This window comes from Notothenia rossii (genome assembly GCF_949606895.1).
Source record: "Notothenia rossii genome assembly, chromosome: 8".
NCBI classification, from domain to species: Eukaryota; Metazoa; Chordata; class Actinopteri; order Perciformes; family Nototheniidae; genus Notothenia; species Notothenia rossii.
Window position 1 is genome coordinate 3,415,434 of NC_136906.1, and position 19,510 is coordinate 3,434,943.

At 46.8% G+C, this 19,510-nt stretch overlaps 2 protein-coding genes across 4 annotated transcripts in view; one reads left to right on the top strand and one right to left on the bottom strand.

The window, feature by feature from the left end:
* Positions 1-19,510, top strand: part of LOC307016330 (phosphoinositide 3-kinase regulatory subunit 6-like) — a 492,324-nt gene that overhangs the window by 119,649 nt on the left and 353,165 nt on the right. The window lies entirely within an intron of this gene.
* LOC307016579 (nucleosome-remodeling factor subunit BPTF-like) overlaps positions 2,459-19,510 on the bottom strand; it is a 41,405-nt gene continuing 24,353 nt past the window's right edge. For 2 of the 3 annotated variants that reach the window (XM_079645740.1, XM_079645741.1), the window contains 14 exons: positions 18,105-19,458; positions 17,816-17,940; positions 16,798-16,926; positions 14,127-14,277; positions 13,922-14,042; positions 12,902-13,133; positions 11,696-11,824; positions 9,736-9,872; positions 9,549-9,648; positions 8,621-8,790; positions 7,743-8,529; positions 5,975-7,302; positions 5,559-5,644; positions 2,459-2,732 (listed from right to left, as the gene is read on the bottom strand). In XM_079645740.1, the coding sequence (XP_079501866.1) occupies positions 2,474-2,732; positions 5,559-5,644; positions 5,975-7,302; positions 7,743-8,529; positions 8,621-8,790; positions 9,549-9,648; positions 9,736-9,872; positions 11,696-11,824; positions 12,902-13,133; positions 13,922-14,042; positions 14,127-14,277; positions 16,798-16,926; positions 17,816-17,940; positions 18,105-19,458 (5,108 nt within the window). In that variant the 3' untranslated portion in view covers positions 2,459-2,473. The remainder of the gene's footprint in view (positions 2,733-5,558; positions 5,645-5,974; positions 7,303-7,742; positions 8,530-8,620; positions 8,791-9,548; positions 9,649-9,735; positions 9,873-11,695; positions 11,825-12,901; positions 13,134-13,921; positions 14,043-14,126; positions 14,278-16,797; positions 16,927-17,815; positions 17,941-18,104; positions 19,459-19,510) is intronic. The other variant, XM_079645742.1, reaches the window with a different exon arrangement.

A 19,510-nucleotide genomic window follows, 5' to 3' on the forward strand; every position in this document is an offset into this window, starting at 1 on the left:
GTATCATATGAGTGACAGCCTGCTCACCTGGACTTGCAGCTGAGACATCGCTGCTTATGCAGATGTTTAGGTATCATATGAGTGACAGCCTGCTCACCTGGACTTGCAGCTGAGACATCGCTGCTTATGCAGATGTTTAGGTATCATATGAGAGTGACAGCCTGCTCACCTGGACTTGCAGCTGAGACATCGCTGCTTATGCAGATGTTTAGGTATCATATGAGAGACAGCCTGCTCACCTGGACTTGCAGCTGAGACATCGCTGCTTATGCAGATGTTTAGGTATCATATGAGTGACAGCGTGCTCACCTGGACTTGCAGCTGAGACATCGCTGCTTTATGCAGATGTTTAGGTATCATATGAGTGACAGCCTGCTCACCTGGACTTGCAGCTGAGACATCGCTGCTTATGCAGATGTTTAGGTATCATATGAGAGTGACAGCCTGCTCACCTGGACTTGCAGCTGAGACATCGCTGCTTTATGCAGATGTTTAGGTATCATATGAGAGTGACAGCGTGCTCACCTGGACTTGCAGCTGAGACACCGCTGCTTTATGCAGATGTTTAGGTATCATATGAGTGACAGCCTGCTCACCTGGACTTGCAGCTGAGACATCGCTGCTTTATGCAGATGTTTAGGTATCATATGAGTGACAGCGTGCTCACCTGGACTTGCAGCTGAGACACCGCTGCTTATGCAGATGTTTAGGTATCATATGAGTGACAGCCTGCTCACCTGGACTTGCAGCTGAGACATCGCTGCTTATGCAGATGTTTAGGTATCATATGAGAGTGACAGCGTGCTCACCTGGACTTGCAGCTGAGACACCGCTGCTTTATGCAGATGTTTAGGTATCATATGAGTGACAGCGTGCTCACCTGGACTTGCAGCTGAGACACCGCTGCTTATGCAGATGTTTAGGTATCATATGAGTGACAGCGTGCTCACCTGGACTTGCAGCTGAGACATCGCTGCTTATGCAGATGTTTAGGTATCATATGAGTGACAGCCTGCTCACCTGGACTTGCAGCTGAGACATCGCTGCTTATGCAGATGTTTAGGTATCATATGAGAGTGACAGCCTGCTCACCTGGACTTGCAGCTGAGACATCGCTGCTTATGCAGATGTTTAGGTATCATATGAGTGACAGCCTGCTCACCTGGACTTGCAGCTGAGACATCGCTGCTTATGCAGATGTTTAGGTATCATATGAGTGACAGCGTGCTCACCTGGACTTGCAGCTGAGACATCGCTGCTTATGCAGATGTTTAGGTATCATATGAGTGACAGCGTGCTCACCTGGACTTGCAGCTGAGACATCGCTGCTTTATGCAGATGTTTAGGTATCATATGAGTGACAGCCTGCTCACCTGGACTTGCAGCTGAGACATTGCTGCTTATGCAGATGTTTAGGTATCATATGAGAGACAGCGTGCTCACCTGGACTTGCAGCTGAGACACCGCTGCTTTATGCAGATGTTTAGGTATCATATGAGTGACAGCGTGCTCACCTGGACTTGCAGCTGAGACATTGCTGCTTTATGCAGATGTTTAGGTATCATATGAGTGACAGCCTGCTCACCTGGACTTGCAGCTGAGACATTGCTGCTTTATGCAGATGTTTAGGTATCATATGAGTGACAGCCTGCTCACCTGGACTTGCAGCTGAGACATCGCTGCTTATGCAGATGTTTAGGTATCATATGAGTGACAGCCTGCTCACCTGGACTTGCAGCTGAGACATCGCTGCTTATGCAGATGTTTAGGTATCATATGAGTGACAGCCTGCTCACCTGGACTTGCAGCTGAGACATCGCTGCTTATGCAGATGTTTAGGTATCATATGAGTGACAGCGTGCTCACCTGGACTTGCAGCTGAGACATCGCTGCTTATGCAGATGTTTAGGTATCATATGAGTGACAGCGTGCTCACCTGGACTTGCAGCTGAGACATTGCTGCTTTATGCAGATGTTTAGGTATCATATGAGTGACAGCGTGCTCACCTGGACTTGCAGCTGAGACATCGCTGCTTTATGCAGATGTTTAGGTATCATATGAGTGACAGCCTGCTCACCTGGACTTGCAGCTGCGACATTGCTGCTTATGCAGATGTTTAGGTATCATATGAGAGTGACAGCCTGCTCACCTGGACTTGCAGCTGAGATATCGCTGCTTTATGCAGATGTTTAGGTATCATATGAGAGACAGCCTGCTCACCTGGACTTGCAGCTGAGACATCGCTGCTTTATGCAGATGTTTAGGTATCATATGAGTGACAGCGTGCTCACCTGGACTTGCAGCTGAGATATCGCTGCTTTATGCAGATGTTTAGGTATCATATGAGAGACAGCCTGCTCACCTGGACTTGCAGCTGAGACATCGCTGCTTATGCAGATGTTTAGGTATCATATGAGAGACAGCCTGCTCACCTGGACTTGCAGCTGAGATATCGCTGCTTTATGCAGATGTTTAGGTATCATATGAGAGAGACAGCCTGCTCACCTGGACTTGCAGCTGCAGCTCTTTGTCCAGCAGCGCTCTCTTCTTCAGGATCTCCGCCTTCAGCTGCTCTTTGTGTTTGTACAGCAGCGCCGTCAGCTTGGAGGCGTTCTGTTTGGAGCGCTTCTGCTCCACCACCTCCTCCTTCTTCCTCTTCTTGGCCGCCTGCTTCTCGTCCTTCTCCATCTTGTCCAGGATGAACTTCATCACCTGGTTGCACACGATCATCCTGAAAACAAGAGGCATTGTGGTTCAGCTGGTGGAGGGAAACGCAGTGAAACCCTGAAATACACACTTTGTTTTACGATACATCAGGCTCTGAGCACCGGCCACGTGGGGTTGGAATCCAAAGAGTTTAATAATAATAATACATGATATTTATATAGCGCTTTTCCTGGTGCTCAAAGCGCTTTACAGGCAAGTAAAGAAGAAAAATAACAACAAAAGTAGAAAGGGTACTAGGTGGAATAAGGGCGAGGGGTTGGTGGGTTAGGAGCAGGGTGTATGCAGGAATCCTGAAGTCAGACCTTTTAAGACCCTTTCAATACATCTTAAGATCTTATGTCCGGTGCCTTGCTCAAGGGCACCACGGCAGGGCAGGAGGTGAACTGGGACCTCTCCAAGTAGCAATCCACACTCCATGTTTAGGTCTAGTCGGGGACTTGAACCGGCGACCCTACGGCTCACAGTCCAAGCCCCTACTGACTGAGCCACTGCCACTACACACCTAGGCACTGATTACATTCAGGCAGACTAGAATAAAACCTCTTTGGACCATTCATATCCTTATTGAAAACAAGCTACAAAATGTAACACCTTGGAAAGTTCAGTTTAATACTTTTTAATAGCCTTCATTTTTGCTAAATTGATTTATCAACTTTTAATACTTTCTAAGACCCTGAAGAGTGAAAAGGTGAGTTTTGAGGGATTGTTTGAACGATGTTATGATCATTGTTAATCCCGGGCGCCGTTCAAAATGGCAGCACACTGCTCCTAACACTAGGATGGGTCAAATGCAGAGAAACAATTTCCCCACGGGGATTAATAAAGTATATCAAAATAAAAATAAAATAATAAATGATATATTATACATGAATATATTGTACATACTTGAGCTTCAAAATACACATCCATCTTCTTTTGCATACAGTATAAATAAATCAAATAAAAACACATGCCTCATGGTGCGCTTTCATATTTCTTTTTTACGTGAGGAAATAAAAAGCAGTTGAAAAAATTAAAATATTAGTATTTTTAGAAGAAAGGCAGTAAAAATACTAATACTACTAGTTTCTGAGCACTGACAATGTGAGGTTGTAGGAGCCTATTGAAATCCAAAAAGATATGAGTGTGAATATTCCCCAAGCTAATCATAGACATGAGGGCTTAAAGGAGGAGGCGTGTGGCGCAGTGGGTTAGTGCGTTGGTGTTAGGATCAGGAGGGCACAGGTTCAAGCCCCACTGCAGTCAGCATGTCGTTGTGTCCCTGAGACACTTCACCCCAATTTTCAAAAACACTTCCTCAAGAGCGAAACCCAACGTCTGGGAGGCTTTTGGTTTCATCCTAGATGGAGAGAATAACCAACATCCCACGCTTTTTGAGACAAATATGAAACTGCGTGTGTTAATAATTGCACGTTTTCACTGCTCATATATATGCGGGTTCGGGTCGGGTTGCGGAGCTAATTGGCAATATGTGCGGGTAGCGGGGCGGGTTCGGTATTGCACGTCGCGGGTGCGGGGCGGGAGACCCGTGCAGGACTCTGCCCTGAACCTGCCACCCTGCCTGACTGAGCATGAGGCTAATTTGGAGAAGCCCTTCATCGCTCTACCTCTCCTTGCGTCACGTGGTGCTCCTCTGACTGGCTCCACAGGAACGCAGCCCCTATAGTCCCACATGTATGAGATGTGGTGGGTGTGTGTAACACGTGGAGAGGACAACAAAACTACCGTAATTTCCGGACTATAAGGCGCACCTGAATATAAGCCGCAGCAGCTAAATTGAATGATGTGTACATATAGAAGCCGCACTGGACTATAAGCCGCAGGTGTTTTAATGTTTCATTACCATATGTAAGGGTTCGTGCACAGAGGGGATCGTCGGGAAAGAGATGGCTGTTTGAGGAAGCTCCCATTTATTAACATTTCAACAAACAAGTTGCATATTTGCATAACGTATTCAAGTTTTAGCATTTAGTGCAATAGTAGCTCCAGAACATGTGCTGTGTAAACTGTACTGTATCACATAGCGTTTCAGACACACACACTTTTCAACTTTCAAACTTAAACGGTGCGCTCCCAGCGCACGTACCGGCAGTGATCTACAGCAGTGGTTTTCAACCAGTGGTACGGGGACAAACTGTCTCGCTCTCGTAATGTCTGTCTGTCTTGCTCTCGTTCTGTCTCTCGTACCACTCTCGGTTCCACTTTTACTTTTGCGCGCTACCTGTCTCACTCTTTTCCGGCCTCCAGCTTTTCCTGCTGGAGCCCGCCGCTTAAAGGTGGGGGGCGCGGACCGGCCATAGAGCCCATAGAGTTAAAGGTGGTGGACTGTAACCTGTAAAACCCATAGATTTAGGAGGTCCCCTAGTGGCCGTTAGCTGTAACAATCCATAGATTAGCCGCACCGTTATATAAGCCGCAGCGTCGATAAATGGGAAAAAAGGCGCGGCTTATAGTCCGACAATTACGATATATTGGAGCGAGACTGTAAACCCAACAGGAAGTCGGGCATTTTGAGTTTTATGGTGTTTTTTGAACATTTTAGGGTTAATCCTCCTACAGATTTCATCCCATCGCCTTTCAAATGAGTCAGTTAGTCAGTATGATCTAAATGTCAAAAATTACTGCAACTTCACGACTGTTATGTGATGCATACTTATTTGATTTGTATCCCCATGTGTTTGCCTCTAATTTAATATTTGAGTCTACTCGCTATAGTGTCCAACTGTTGCTGTAACAAAGTACATGTGCTCGCTGTGGGAGGAGTGTGTGTGTGTGTGTGTGTGTGTGTGTGTGTGTGTGTGTGTGTGTTTTCTGTGGTTGCTCCTCAGACCTCTGGTTCTCCTCTCTCTCGGCGGCAGCGAGACTTTTCTTCTGCTTCAGCTGCTCGGCCGAGGAACTCTGCTTCACCACCACCGCCTGCAACACACACACACACACACACACACACACACACACACACACACACACACACACACACACACACACACACACACACACACACACACACACACACACACACACACACACACACACACACACACACACACACACACACACACACACACACACACACACACACACACACACACACACACACACACACACACACACACACACACACACACACAAATAATGTTTTATACATCAGTATTTCATCAGAGATATTACTCGTCTTACTTTCTGTAAATATTAAAAGTTTCTACCTGCTGTAAGAAATTGTAAATATTGTTAGTTGTTGGTTCTGACCTGCTTCTGGACCCCCTCCCCCGCCGGGCTCACAGCCTGCAGGTTCTGGTTCTGGTCCTTCTGCTTCCCCTCCTGCTGTTTCTTCTTCTTTGGTTTCTGCTGGATCTTCAGCAGCTCCTGGACGCTCGCCGGCGCCTGGATGGTCACCAAGTTCTGGATCTGGTGGTTCTGGATCTGGTGGTTCTGGGTCGGCTGCTGCTGGATCTGGAGGTTCTGAATCTGGTGGTTCTGGGTCGGCTGCTGCTGGATCTGAATCTGGTGGTTCTGGGTCGGCTGCTGCTGGATCTGGAGGTTCTGAATCTGGTGGTTCTGGGTCGACTGCTGCTGGATCTGGAGGTTCTGGATCTGGTGGTTCTGGGTCGGCTGCTGCTGCTGGATCTGGATGGGCAGCTGCAGTTTGATCTGCTGCGGTACCGCTCCACCCTGCTGCTGGGCCTGGATCTGGATCTGGGCCTGGATCTGAGCCGCCACGTGGGGAGGGAGAGCGGAGAGGAGCTGCACCGGCTGCTGGAGGCCCGGTACCGTGATCAGCTGGTGCCTGAGGGGGGACTGGACCTGCACCTGGGTCTGGTTCTGAGGCTGGAACTGGACCTGGAGCTTTGCTTGGACTTGAGGTTGGGCTTGGATCTGAATCTGCTGCTGCTGGACCTGGTTCTGCTGTGGGGACTGGACCTGGAACTGGGTTTGGATTTGAGTTTGGACCTGGGGTTGTTGCTGCTGCTGCTGGACTTGGAACTGGGTTTGGATTTGAGATTGGACCTGGGGTTGCTGCTGAACCTGGCTCTGTTGCTGGAACTGGATCTGAACCTGGGGATGGAGCTGGTTCTGGGCCTGAGTTTGGACCTGCTGCTGTTGAGCCTGGGGTTGAAACGAAGCCTGTATCTGCGGGTGGTACTGAGGCTGGACCCGGGTCTGGACCTGGGGCTGAAACTGGACCTGAGGCTGGAGGTTCTGTGTCTGCGTTTGAGGCGTGAACTGAACCCGGACCTGTCCGTGGTTCTGGGCTTGTGCTTGGGCCTGAATGTGTTGCACTTGGGCGAACGGTTGGACCTGGATCTGGGCTCGGATCTGGTTCTGGATCTGGTTCTGGCGCTGGGGGGAGAGAGGAGTCTGGATCTGAGGCTGTGAGGGTCTGACAGCAGGGAGGCCCATGTGGACCTGAACCGCTGAGACAGGGATCTGAGAGAGCTGCTGCACTGACACCACAGCAGGGAGTCCTGGGGGAGGGGGCTGAGGCAGGGCGGGGGGGTTCTGAGGCTGATGGACCAGGTTCTGAGACAAGGTCGGGGTCCAGACCTGGTGCTGAGCCGTCCTAAGATCAGCCAGAGCTGCAGCAGGAAGGAGAAGAGAAGCATCAATAAACACACATGAGTAAACACAGCAGCTTCCAAAGGCTCTCAACTGATGTGCTGAAATTTGACATCATTTTTTTCACTACTTTTTACTAAAGATTACAGTTTTGTATATAAGTGTATTTTTTATCTTATTTTTACAAAACATTTCTCCAAAATTTACACTTTTTATTAAAATATTTCGTATATTTTTTTAATGTAATTTTTTCAGATTTTCTTTCATTTTGTATTAACACATTGTATATAACTTGTTTGAATTATTAAAAATTTTTAACTGTTTATTTCAATTATTTTAACTTTTAAATTGTTTTATTTAACCACATTGTCTCGTACATTAGGATGCATAATTCTATTGTCAAAGATAAAATGCATAAAAACACAGTTTGCTCTGGATGTGCGTTTCTCTTGCTCCTTACCTGGCACTGAGGGTGTTGTAGCGGTGGCGGTGACGGGGGTGACCACAGCAGCATGAAGAGGTACATGAAGGGGGGTCTGGATCTGAGTCAGACCCCCTGGGGAGGGGGCTAAAATCTGTGTGGAAAGAACACCTAAAACTGGGGAGGAAACGGGGGCGAGAGCTGGGGTCGGGACTCTGGCCGGAGAGGGAAGAGAGGCGGACGCTGGGATCTGAAGCGAGTTTGTAGATACAGACATCTGGGGGGAGGTTTTGATTAAAGTCGGGGCTAAAGAAGGGGCGGGGCTTAAAACATGTGTCTGGATTTGGGGTGCAACTTGTCCCGGGAAAGGGAGCGAAACTGCAGTTTGTGCAGGGAAAACCCCCGAAGAGAGGGTGGAGATTTGAGTAATTGCTGGGGAGGGAATAGGGTGGGGGAGGGAAGTGGGTGAGCATATCTGAGAAGCCATTTTGTTCTGCATGGGAGCCAAACTCGGCATTTGTGTCGGGACAGGAAGAGGGGCGACCATTTTTGTTTGTGTCAGGGACGAGGGGGTGGTTTGGACTTGCGCGGGGGCTCTGGTTTGGCTTTGAAGCGGCGTTTGAGGGGTGGTAGTGGGTGAGGAGGGGGAGGATGATGGGGGGACGGGGGTGAAGAGGAACCGCTGCACCTGGCCGTTGGGCATGGCCGCCTGCATGAGCTGCTGCCCGGGGCTGGGGACCACCGTCACCCCATGGGGGAGGATCTGTAACTGACCCTGGGTCTGCCCCTGACCCTGGATCACCACCGTCAGACCAGGGTTCCCCCCCTAAAGAGGAGAGAGGGAGAGAGATGCATTTAACTTAAAAATCCAAGGGAGAAGAAGAAGTCTGAGTTGATGCGATAGACGTGTGTCTCACCTGAGCGCCCTGTGTGAGCTGCAAGAGTTGAGCCATGGTGAGTTTAACCTGACCCTGCTGGGGTCTGCTGGGCTGGGTGGCGGCAGGCGTCTGTCCGGGGGTCGGGGGGGCCGGACCTGCTGCTCTCTGAGGGGTCTGCAGGGGGGCGGAGCCAGTCTGCTGAGGCTGGCCTGGAGGAGAGGAGGGAGAATGTTTTATTAACCCTACAAAGCTAAATGTGGCTAATATTGGGCTATAAAGGAACTACAGCACGGTCACATGACTTCACCACCGCTAAGCTAAAGGTGGCTAATGTTGGGCTATAAAGGAACTACAGCACGGTCACATGACTTCAGGTCACCACCACTTAGCTAAAGGTGGCTAATGTTGGGCTATAAAGGAACTACAGCACGGTCACATGACTTCACGTCAGCACCGCTAAGCTAAAGGTGGCTAATGTTGGGCTATAAAGGAACTACAGCACGGTCACATGACTTCACGTCACCACCACTTAGCTAAAGGTGGCTAATGTTGGGCTATAAAGGAACTACAGCACGGTCACATGACTTCACGTCAGCACCGCTAAGCTAAAGGAGGCTAATGTTGGGCTATAAAGGAACTACAGCACGGTCACATGACTTCACGTCACCACCGCTAAGCTAAAGGTGGCTAATGTTGGGCTATAAAGGAACTACAGCTTATGCTAAACCACCTAAATCAAATTTGAATAAATGTGGGAAACTTCATTACAACATACATTTAAGTTAATTTAGCAATACATGATTCATCCTTCTTTTACCCTGATTAATGCCTTCTGTAAGACAGTGTTTTTTTATCAGTAAATATATGCATTTTCTTGAATTAAACAGTGAGAAGCAAACACAAGACTGTGTTGCAACACGGTGTAAGACCTTCATTTTCTAATATATATTATAGTGTGAAAGATCACCTTGCTGAGCCAACGCTGGACTCCTGAGCATCGCTGCGCCCGCAGCCGTAGCTGGTGAAGGTGTGGTGCCCGATTGGATTTGACCTACTGTTGTGACGGTCTGAAACACAAAGCCATAAAGATAAAATCTTCAATTATCATGCTTATTATTTCTGAAACTGAAAAGGACATGGAGAAAGAAGCAGACCTGCTGCGGGGTGGTTGTTGTGGAGTTGGAGGCTCTGATGTTCATGTTTCCAGTCGTTGGATGCAATGTGCTGTAAGTCCTCATGTTAGCAGGGGGTCCAGAGGGGAAGATGCCCAGGACCTTCTGCTGCACGACACCTGTGGATAAGAGAAACATTTAATAAGTGAAAGAAGCAAATATGCGTTGGCTGATACAGGTCGAGGATGCACAAAAGCAGCGAGGCATGCACTGTGTGCGGGGAAGAGTGCGAAAGCAACTAAAAAAAGCTTGATTTAATCGGGTAACGGTAGATTAAAAACAACACTTAGAAACACGTTAAGACAAAAATCCAATTCCAATAGAGTGGTGCAGGAGTCCTTATCCCAGAAATGATTCATCATGTTCCCTGGTCTGGAAGTCAATGGTTTTCTGAATGTGTTTTTGGTTGTTAGCCTGAAACAAGGTCTGTGGTTAACAGAAGCTGAAGAGGTTTTTATTCTACGACATAAAATACGTCAGTAAATACTAGGGATGCCAGAAACTGACCATGATCAAAATTCGAAAATCGGACAGCCCTGGCGAATATTAATCGATTATTCGCCGCCGAATTATTCGTCGTCAATTATGGAGACTGTAACGAATATTCGAAAAATAGAATAATCGCTGGCATCCCTAGTAAATACTCCACTGGTGGAGGATGCTAACACGTGTCTAAATGAGACGACTAAACGTCATCACGCCCAACATTAGCCACCTTTAGCTTAGCGGTGGTGACGTGAAGTCATGTGACCGTGCTGTAGTTCCTTTATAGCCCAACATTAGCCACCTTTAGGTTAGCGGTGGTGACGTGAAGTCATGTGACCGTGCTGTAGTTCCTTTATAGCCCAACATTAGCCGCCTTTAGCTTAGCGGTGGTGACGTGAAGTCATGTGACCGTGCTGTAGTTCCTTTATAGCCCAACATTAGCCGCCTTTAGCTTAGCGGTGGTGACGTGAAGTCATGTGACCGTGCTGTAGTTCCTTTATAGCCCAACATTAGCCACCTTTAGCTTAGCGGTGGTGACGTGAAGTCATGTGACCGTGCTGTAGTTCCTTTATAGCCCAACATTAGCCACCTTTAGCTTAGCGGTGGTGACGTGAAGTCATGTGACCGTGCTGTAGTTCCTTTATAGCCCAACATTAGCCACCTTTAGCTTAGCGGTGGTGACGTGAAGTCATGTGACCGTGCTGTAGTTCCTTTATAGCCCAACATTAGCCACCTTTAGCTTAGCGATGGTGACGTGAAGTCATGTGACCGTGCTGTAGTTCCTTTATAGCCCAACATTAGCCACCTTTAGCTTAGCGGTGGTGACGTGAAGTCATGTGACCGTGCTGTAGTTCCTTTATAGCCCAACATTAGCCGCCTTTAGCTTAGCGGTGGTGACGTGAAGTCATGTGACCGTGCTGTAGTTCCTTTATAGCCCAACATTAGCCGCCTTTAGCTTAGCGGTGGTGACGTGAAGTCATGTGACCGTGCTGTAGTTCCTTTATAGCCCAACATTAGCCACCTTTAGCTTAGCGGTGGTGACGTGAAGTCATGTGACCGTGCTGTAGTTCCTTTATAGCCCAACATTAGCCGCCTTTAGCTTAGCGGTGGTGACGTGAAGTCATGTGACCGTGCTGTAGTTCCTTTATAGCCCAACATTAGCTTTTTACTTCAGAAATCATGAAGTGGTGTTAACATGTGGAGATAATCCTGCTGAACAAAATGTCTAAACATCATAAACGTTTGTTTGACACAGAGATTATGTTCTGTAATAATCCAAAAACACATGGAGGAATCCCATTAAACCAGGGAGATGCTAACTTCCGGATCATCCTACAGAAATAAGTCACCCCTGCACCACTCTATAGATTTTGCCTCTTCCACGACTTCCATGTTCCATCCATTTTGGCAAGTGTTGGCACAAACCAGCGGAAATGGATGACCTCGTGCTCGTTACCTCCTTGAGTGGTGGGCATGTTGAGCGTGACAATCTTGCTGTTAGCGGGGATCGGGAGTTTGGCGGCGAGCATCGGGCCTGCAACCGTCACGGAGAAGCTTTGCTCTGATTTGATGCTGCTGGTGGAAGCTGCAACACACAGCAAGCCACCTGCTGTCACGCTAACCGAACCATGGCCGACACGAGAGCCAGCGTTCGGCTGTTTCAAGTTTCAAGGCTTTATTGTCATTAGCACGTTAGCTACAGTGTAGATATGGCAATGAAAAACTTAGGTCCCAGGCTCCTCCAACAGTGCAACATATATATAGGACATAGAACAAATAAAACGGATGTGTGGAGGACGTATATAATACTGTGTCTGCTCGGGGATTTGAACCAGGGACCATCTGGCTCCCAAGCTAAGACCTTACAGACTGAGCTAATGACACCCAAGAAGTGAAGATGGAAAAGGGAGGCGAATGATTAACGTCCTACAATCTGATACGTAATGAAAATGAAGGGAAAAATACAGAAAAATCTCTCAAAGTTGTTGAAAAAGAGTAAAAAAATGATAAGAAACGGGGAAATATCTGAAATATATCTTTGAACAAAGTGGTTTGTCTAACTGTGATGGAAAACACATGATGGATGAGACGATGCACAATTATATCAGATTTGAGATTGAAGTGACCGTTATTTTGTATATATTGATCTTTGTGCTTTTGTTTATGTCTTAATGTGTGTATATGTATAAGTGTGTCTGTTGATTGTGTTTATATATAGGTCAGTGTTTCTCAAACTTTTTCATACCAAGGACCACTTAACCAATAAAAAAACACTTGCGGACCACCTAACTCCCCAAATATCCAAAAACACATTGTTTTTCTAGAACAGATTACAAATTGCCTGAAAGTGGTACAAACAAGTGGCAACATGTGTGACGAAGGCGTTGCGCTGGGCTATATCATGCAATCGAAAGTGAAACTTAAGCTCGCTCCATTGCGGAGATATTCTTGCGAGAGTGTGGAAAACTTAAATTAATTTTTTTATTTCAAATGTGACATTTTACCAATATACTGACGGACCACTAGGGGGCGCTACGATTGTTTCCTTACTTCGAAACAACAAAAACTCCAGAGCTTTGTGCCAAAAGTCAACATTTCAGATGTAAACAAACAACATATTCAGATTAAAATAAACATCCTCCTCATCTCCTCTCCATCTCACCTGGGCTGCCGTTGTTCTGGCCCTGCTTCACCCAGGAGGCGAAGGACTGGTGGAAGTTCTTGTCCTGCTGGAAGGACACCGAAGAACCCAGTTTGGTGGCGAGAACCATCTTAGTCCCCGAGGTCACCTGACCCGGTCTGAGTGTGGTGGAGGAGGGAGAGGGGGAGGGAGAGCAGGAGGAAGAGGAGGGAGGCGTGGCAGCGGGTCCCGGTCTCAGTGGCTCCAGACGTTTCTGTAACAAGATGGTGGAACATTTAGGAAATATATATAAAGATGGGGAAGGGAACAGAACATGAGAATAGAGGAAGAAGGAATAGGAAAGGTTATAAAGGAATAAGGAAAACATATCTAGGAATATAAAGGAATAGGAGACTACTAGGAAAGGAACAATAAAAGATTAGGAAAGGAATCTAAAAGGATAGGAAAGGAATCTAAAGGGATAGGAAAGGAATCTAAAGGGATAGGATAGGGAATCTAAAGGGATAGGAAAGGAATCAAAAGGGATAGGAAAGGAATCTAAAGGGATATCCAAACCAGAAGAATTGAACATGTTGTTAGTGTGTGGTGTCCGTCCGTCTGTGTGTGTGTGTGTGTGTGTGTGTGTGTGTGTGTGTGTGTGTGTGTGTGTGTGTCCGTCCGTCCGTCCGTCCGTCCGTCCGTCCGTCCGTCCGTCTGTCTGTCTGTCCGTCCGTCTGTCCGTCTGTCCGTGTGTGTCTGTCTGTCCGTCTGTCTGTCTGTCTGTCTGTCTGTCCGTCTGTCCGTGTGTGTCTGTCTGTCCGTCTGTCTGTCCGTCTGTCCGTCTGTCCGTCTGTCCGTCCGTCTGTCCGTCTGTCTGTCTGTCTGTCCGTCTGTCCGTGTGTGTCTGTCTGTCCGTCTGTCTGTCCGTCTGTCTGTCTGTCTGTCTGTCTGTCCGTCTGTCCGTGTGTGTCTGTCTGTCCGTCTGTCCGTCTGTCTGTCCGTCTGTCCGTCTGTCTGTCCGTCTGTCCGTCTGTCCGTCCGTCCGTCTGCCCGCACGCCCACCTGCTGTGCAGCCAGTCTGGCTTGTTTCAGCTGGTTCTCCAGATGAGCCTTGACCTCCTCGGCTGTCTTCAGAGTGCTGGTCTTAGAGGAGTCGACGCCCTGAGTCTTCTCCCTCTCCAGCCTGCGATACGAAGAAACAAATTATTGATCAGTGATAAACCGAGTTCCTCAAGACAACAATCGGGATCGGAGCAAGTTCCCTCACCTCTCAGCGAAGGCCCTGATTTCCCACAGCTCCATCTCCTCTTCAGGGACCCACGTCTCCACAGCCACAGGACCAGTGGGCTTCAGAGGTTCATGTTTCTTGGGTCTCAAAGCGCTGGAGCGAAGACCTTTCCTCTGGGGAGTAGGGGTTTCTATTCGAGGAGATAAGAGGGACACACTTCATTAATTATAACTTTAAAAAATGGCGAATCTCATTTGAACATTTGAACATTTGAAACTTAAGCTCGCTCCATTGCGGAGATATTCCCGCGAGAGTGCGGAAAACTTAAATATATTAATTTATTTCAAATGTGAAATGTTACCAATATACTCACGGACCACTAGGGGGCGAATAGTAAATGAATCTAAAGGGATAGGAAAGGAATCAAAAGGGATAGGAAAGGAATCTAAAGGGATAGGAAAGGAATCAAAAGGGATAGGAAAGGAATATAAAGGCACAGTAAAGGAATCTAAAGGGATAGGAAAGGAATCTAAAGGGATAGGAAAGGAATCAAAAGGGATAGGAAAGGAATCTAAAGGGATAGGAAAGGAATCAAAAGGGATAGGAAAGGAATATAAAGGCACAGTAAAGGAATCTAAAGGGATAGGAAAGGAATCTAAAGGGATAGGAAAGGAATCTAAAGGGATAGGAAAGGAATCTAAAGGGATAGGAAATGAATCTAAAGGGATAGGAAATGAATCTAAAGGGAGAGGAAAGGAATCTAAAGGGATAGGAAAGGAATCAAAAGGGATAGGAAAGGAATATAAAGGCACAGTAAAGGAATCTAAAGGGATAGGAAATGAATCTAAAGGGATAGGAAAGGAATCAAAAGGGATAGGAAAGGAATCTAAAGGGATAGGAAAGGAATCAAAAGGGATAGGAAAGGAATATAAAGGCACAGTAAAGGAATCTAAAGGGATAGGAAATGAATCTAAAGGGATAGGAAATGAATCTAAAGGGATAGGAAAGGAATCTAAAGGGATAGGAAAGGAATATAAAGGGATAGGAAAGGAATCAAAAGGGATAGGAAAGGAATCTAAAGGGATAGGAAAGGAATCTAAAAAGGGACACTTTTTTTAAAGCAGTGAAGTTGAAAGTCTAAAAACCGACGAATTTGATCATCTTCTCTGCACACTTATGTAAATATATTTAACAATTACATGATGTATACATGTCCATTCAAATGACCAACGTTTTATTTAATAAAAAGTCATTCATCTTGGTCAGCAGCAGGAGATCAAAGTGTATTTTTAAAGCAGTGACATTGTTGTTATTGAAAGGCTAAAAACCAACACATTTGAATTCAAACTGAGTATTTTGTTCGCTAAATGAGGACAATGAGAAGGGGAGGGTTTCCATCTATACTGTTCCCTTATTGCAAATGTGTACTACTCACTGTAACTGCAAGTCGAGTGCATTGCAACTGGTGAACTGTTCTCAACTGTCTTCTTAATAAAGAATTGTACAAAAAAAAACCTGTTACTTTATCACTTTTTACTTTGTATTATTATGTCTGTTTCTGTCTCAAAGAACTGGAGCGAAGACCCTTCCTCTGGGGAATGGGGGTTTCTATATAAGAGAGACAGACTTCATTAATTATAACTTTTATGAATTTTTCCGTCGGGCCCCCCTTGGGTAATTGGAAATATTCTCGGGCCCCCCCAACCCGGTTTCCATCTATATTGGTAGGATTAATTGTATATTGTTGTAAAAACATTTAATGTTCTCTGCTAATAATAAGAAGAAACAAAGATCCAACTATACTTTTATATTTTATTATGTATTACACATGAACTGAAGTGCTTGTAATAGATACTGTGAATTCATTTGGCCTAATTAAAACTAGCAGGCCTTCTTCCCTGAGTAGTAGATTTTTAAATTCGAATCTGTTTAAGGAAAATATATTAATGAACACTTAACCACTATTTCTACTGCAGGTCGCAAACGATCACATCACTTTACCATTCCTATTCCACACATAGCCTATCAATGACTTGTGTGTGCTTGCTTTCCCTCGCAGATCTTCTCAAACCAGGGCTGTTGTTTTGAGACTGCCACTCTCAGTTCATTCTCAATGTTCAGCTTTGATCTGTATTTCGTTTTGATGGCAGCAACAGCAGAAAAGCTCACACAAGTAGGATGTTGCAAAAGGCAGCAGTATGCCCGCAGCTCTCTGACCAATGAGATATGTTCGAGCAGTGTTTGTTTACAATTTCTTCCCGCGTCCCCCCTGCAGTACCTCCACGAGCCACCAGGGCCCCACAGTTTGAAAACCACTGCATTAAGCGATTGGTTTGAACTTTTCTTGATGTTGGCCATTTGGAACCGTCAGCAGCCGTATCAATGGGGCGAAACAGGATGGTGTGAGTGTGTGAGTCGGCTCTGATTCCTTTTTTGAGTTTGCATATGTCATTTGACACTACTTGTTGCCACTTGATCCAGCGCTGGGAGGGTGGGGGTTTTATTTAATTGTTTTGTTTTGTAAGGGAACTGTTTGAATGTTCTTTCACGTGGTATGTATGTGTTTTGTAACAAGTTTTTCTGTGTTTCTGAATGAAAATGAATAAAACAATTACAAAACTCAACAGTAATTCATCTTGGTCAGCAGGAGATAGACGTGTATTTTTAAAGCATAAGTTCCATCTTATCTTATCTCATATTAAGCGGTTACCTTTGGGGGCATCTCTGTTTCCCAGCGGGCAGATGATCTTCCGGATGCAGTACTCTGATCGGATCCCGTACGGACCCACGTCTCTGCGCTTTATGATCTCTGTGGTGGTGACGTCCGTCTCCGAGGTCTCTGAGGACACAACAAAAAACATCAGCATAAGTATTTTAATACAAGCATTCAGTCAAGAAATTTAGTTTAGGCCTTTAGTGCATTTTACTACTTTAAAAAAGGACCTCATGATTCTAATCAGAAATTAGGCGCTTTCACACCGGAGTACTTTTCCCAGTATAGTTCTGAAAATGTGCGTTCACACCAAAAAAATCCGGAACTAGAACTTAGTTCATGGGAACCTTTTCTCCCCCTTTTCAGTCCCCGTTAGAGAGCAGGTATTTCCATGGGAGAAAAAGGTTCCCATTTCTGATTGGCTGGGCGGATTGCAAACCACACCCCGCCATTTTATTTGCTGGCATTAGCATTAGCCCAGCGTATAATGACATTATTGTTCTATTAATGGTAAATGGTAAATGGACTGTACTTATATAGCGCTTTATCCAGTCTTTAAGACCCCTCAAAGCGCTTTACATACTACATGTCATTCACCCATTCACACCCATTCATACAGAGCAGTGTACCTTACTCTAGGACCTAACATTCACACACATTCACACACCGTTGGCCATGCCATCGGGAGCAACTCAGGGTTAAGTATCTTGCCCAAGGATACATCGACATGTTGACTGCATGGGCTGGGATCGAACCCACAACCTTCTGGTTGAAAGACGACCACACTCCCTCACAGCCACAGTCAAGGGAGGTCAGGTACTCTTTAAAACAGCTGCTAGTTATGGGTACTTTTTACTGAAGTACATTTCAAAGTTCTTTACTTTGACTTGAGTAAAGAAGTTTAGTCAGTACTTCTAGTTTCACCAGAGTATTGTTAAACAGGAGTATCTGCACTTCTACTTGAGGAAAGGATGTGTGTACTTTTGCCCTCTGAGTGTTTGTGATGTCTCCTCACCTTTGCGTGTGGTCCCTACGGCTGCAGACGGCTTCACGGACATGTCGTCCCAGCGCAGGCAGCTCCAGAGCAGCCGGAGCATCAGACTGACGCCGGCCAGAGAGCGCACGGTCTGCAGACGGTACCTGAAGGGGGCGCGGGGACACATTAGATACTGATGACAGCTACAGGAAGTACGTTTACACAGCATTATGTTATACGAACGTTATAATGAAAACATCTGCAGTTACTTCAATGAGAACTCCCCTTTCTTATCAAAAGCTTCCATATCATGTGACCCAATACGTACCTCCACGTGATCCCAAAAGTGGGCCGAGGCGAGGGGTACGGCCAGATATCCAGGGCTGGTTTAGCGTTGTAGTTGAAGATGGGAACCTCTCTGATGCCCGCTCTCCTCGCCATCCTCTTCAGGTCGTCGTTGGGCAGAATAAAGATGCTCTTCTTGCTGCTCTTGGTGACGAACTTCCTGTAGGACGGCAGCGCGGTACCTGAACGCGCCTTCCTGGATTTGTAGAACCGCAGGAGGCTGACCCGGTCTTTCGTGGAGTATTCTTTACTGATCGTCATGGAGCTGGAAGTGGACGTCTTGGTGTCTTGAAGTTTGGTTTTCTGCGGGACGACGGCTCTGGAGGAAACTGAGGAGACGACGCCACTTCCTGTTTGAGACGAGTCTGTTTTCGGGGCGTTCTGAGCTTCTGTTGAGGCGCTCTTCAAACCTTCAGTACTTGTATTATTCACGAGAGCAGGGGTCGATGATGTTAGCTTAGCAGGCTCACTATCCAACGCCAAAGAGTCTCCTTTCTCCGTCACGTGGTTCTCCAGTTTCGGGACTTTCAGAGGAGGTTGGTGACTCGCGTCGGACACGTCGCTTTTCTGCGAGAGGTTCCCGTTCATCAGAGACTTCACGGGCTCCTTCATGTCACCTTGAGCTGGTTCTGAGGTGGTTTCTGCAGGAACGCCACCCTCCGTTTTCCCGTTAACCTGCACTTCAGTCGTCTTACTTTCCTCTACCTCCATGCTCTGTTCACCAGCTTTCTCCATTTCCTCAAACACACGTTTTCCCGCTCGAGCCACTTCCGTCTTTTTCTCCATAGCGTCTGATAAACCGTTGTTTTTCCCGCTTGACTCGGTGGTTGGCGGCGTTTCTCCGTTCACTTCTTTGTGCACATCATTCACCTCCATCTGTTTGGGTGCTTCGGCGTCAGATTTGACATCCACGTCTGGTTTGATCTGCTCCTGTTCAAAGTCGAGCTTCTTCACCACGTTGTCTTTCACAGCGACGCCTTCTGCTTGCTCTCTTTTGACACACGGGGTGACGGCCGGCGGCTGTTTGCTCTCCGTTTTAACTCCAGGCTTCATGGCGGCTATCTTTGCCAGAAGTGCCGCCTGTCTCATTCTCTCCAGCCTCTGCTTCTCCTCCAGAGTGAACTGTTTGACCCGACGCTCCAGAAGACCGTCCAGTTTGGAGGGCTTCACTTTCTTCTTGTAGGCCGTCCTCAGCTGGAAGCCCTCGCTGACGTTCACAACGTCAGCGAAGAGCTTCGAGGTGGCCGCATCTTCCTTCTTGGGTTCAACTCTCTGGATCGGTTCTTCCCTCGGAGGCTGAAGAGAAGGCGAGGAAGGGTCTTTGTTGTCAGCTTCGTCTGGGGTAAAGAGAGTCACAGAGTTCAGAGGAAGATGGGAACATGTGGTCGT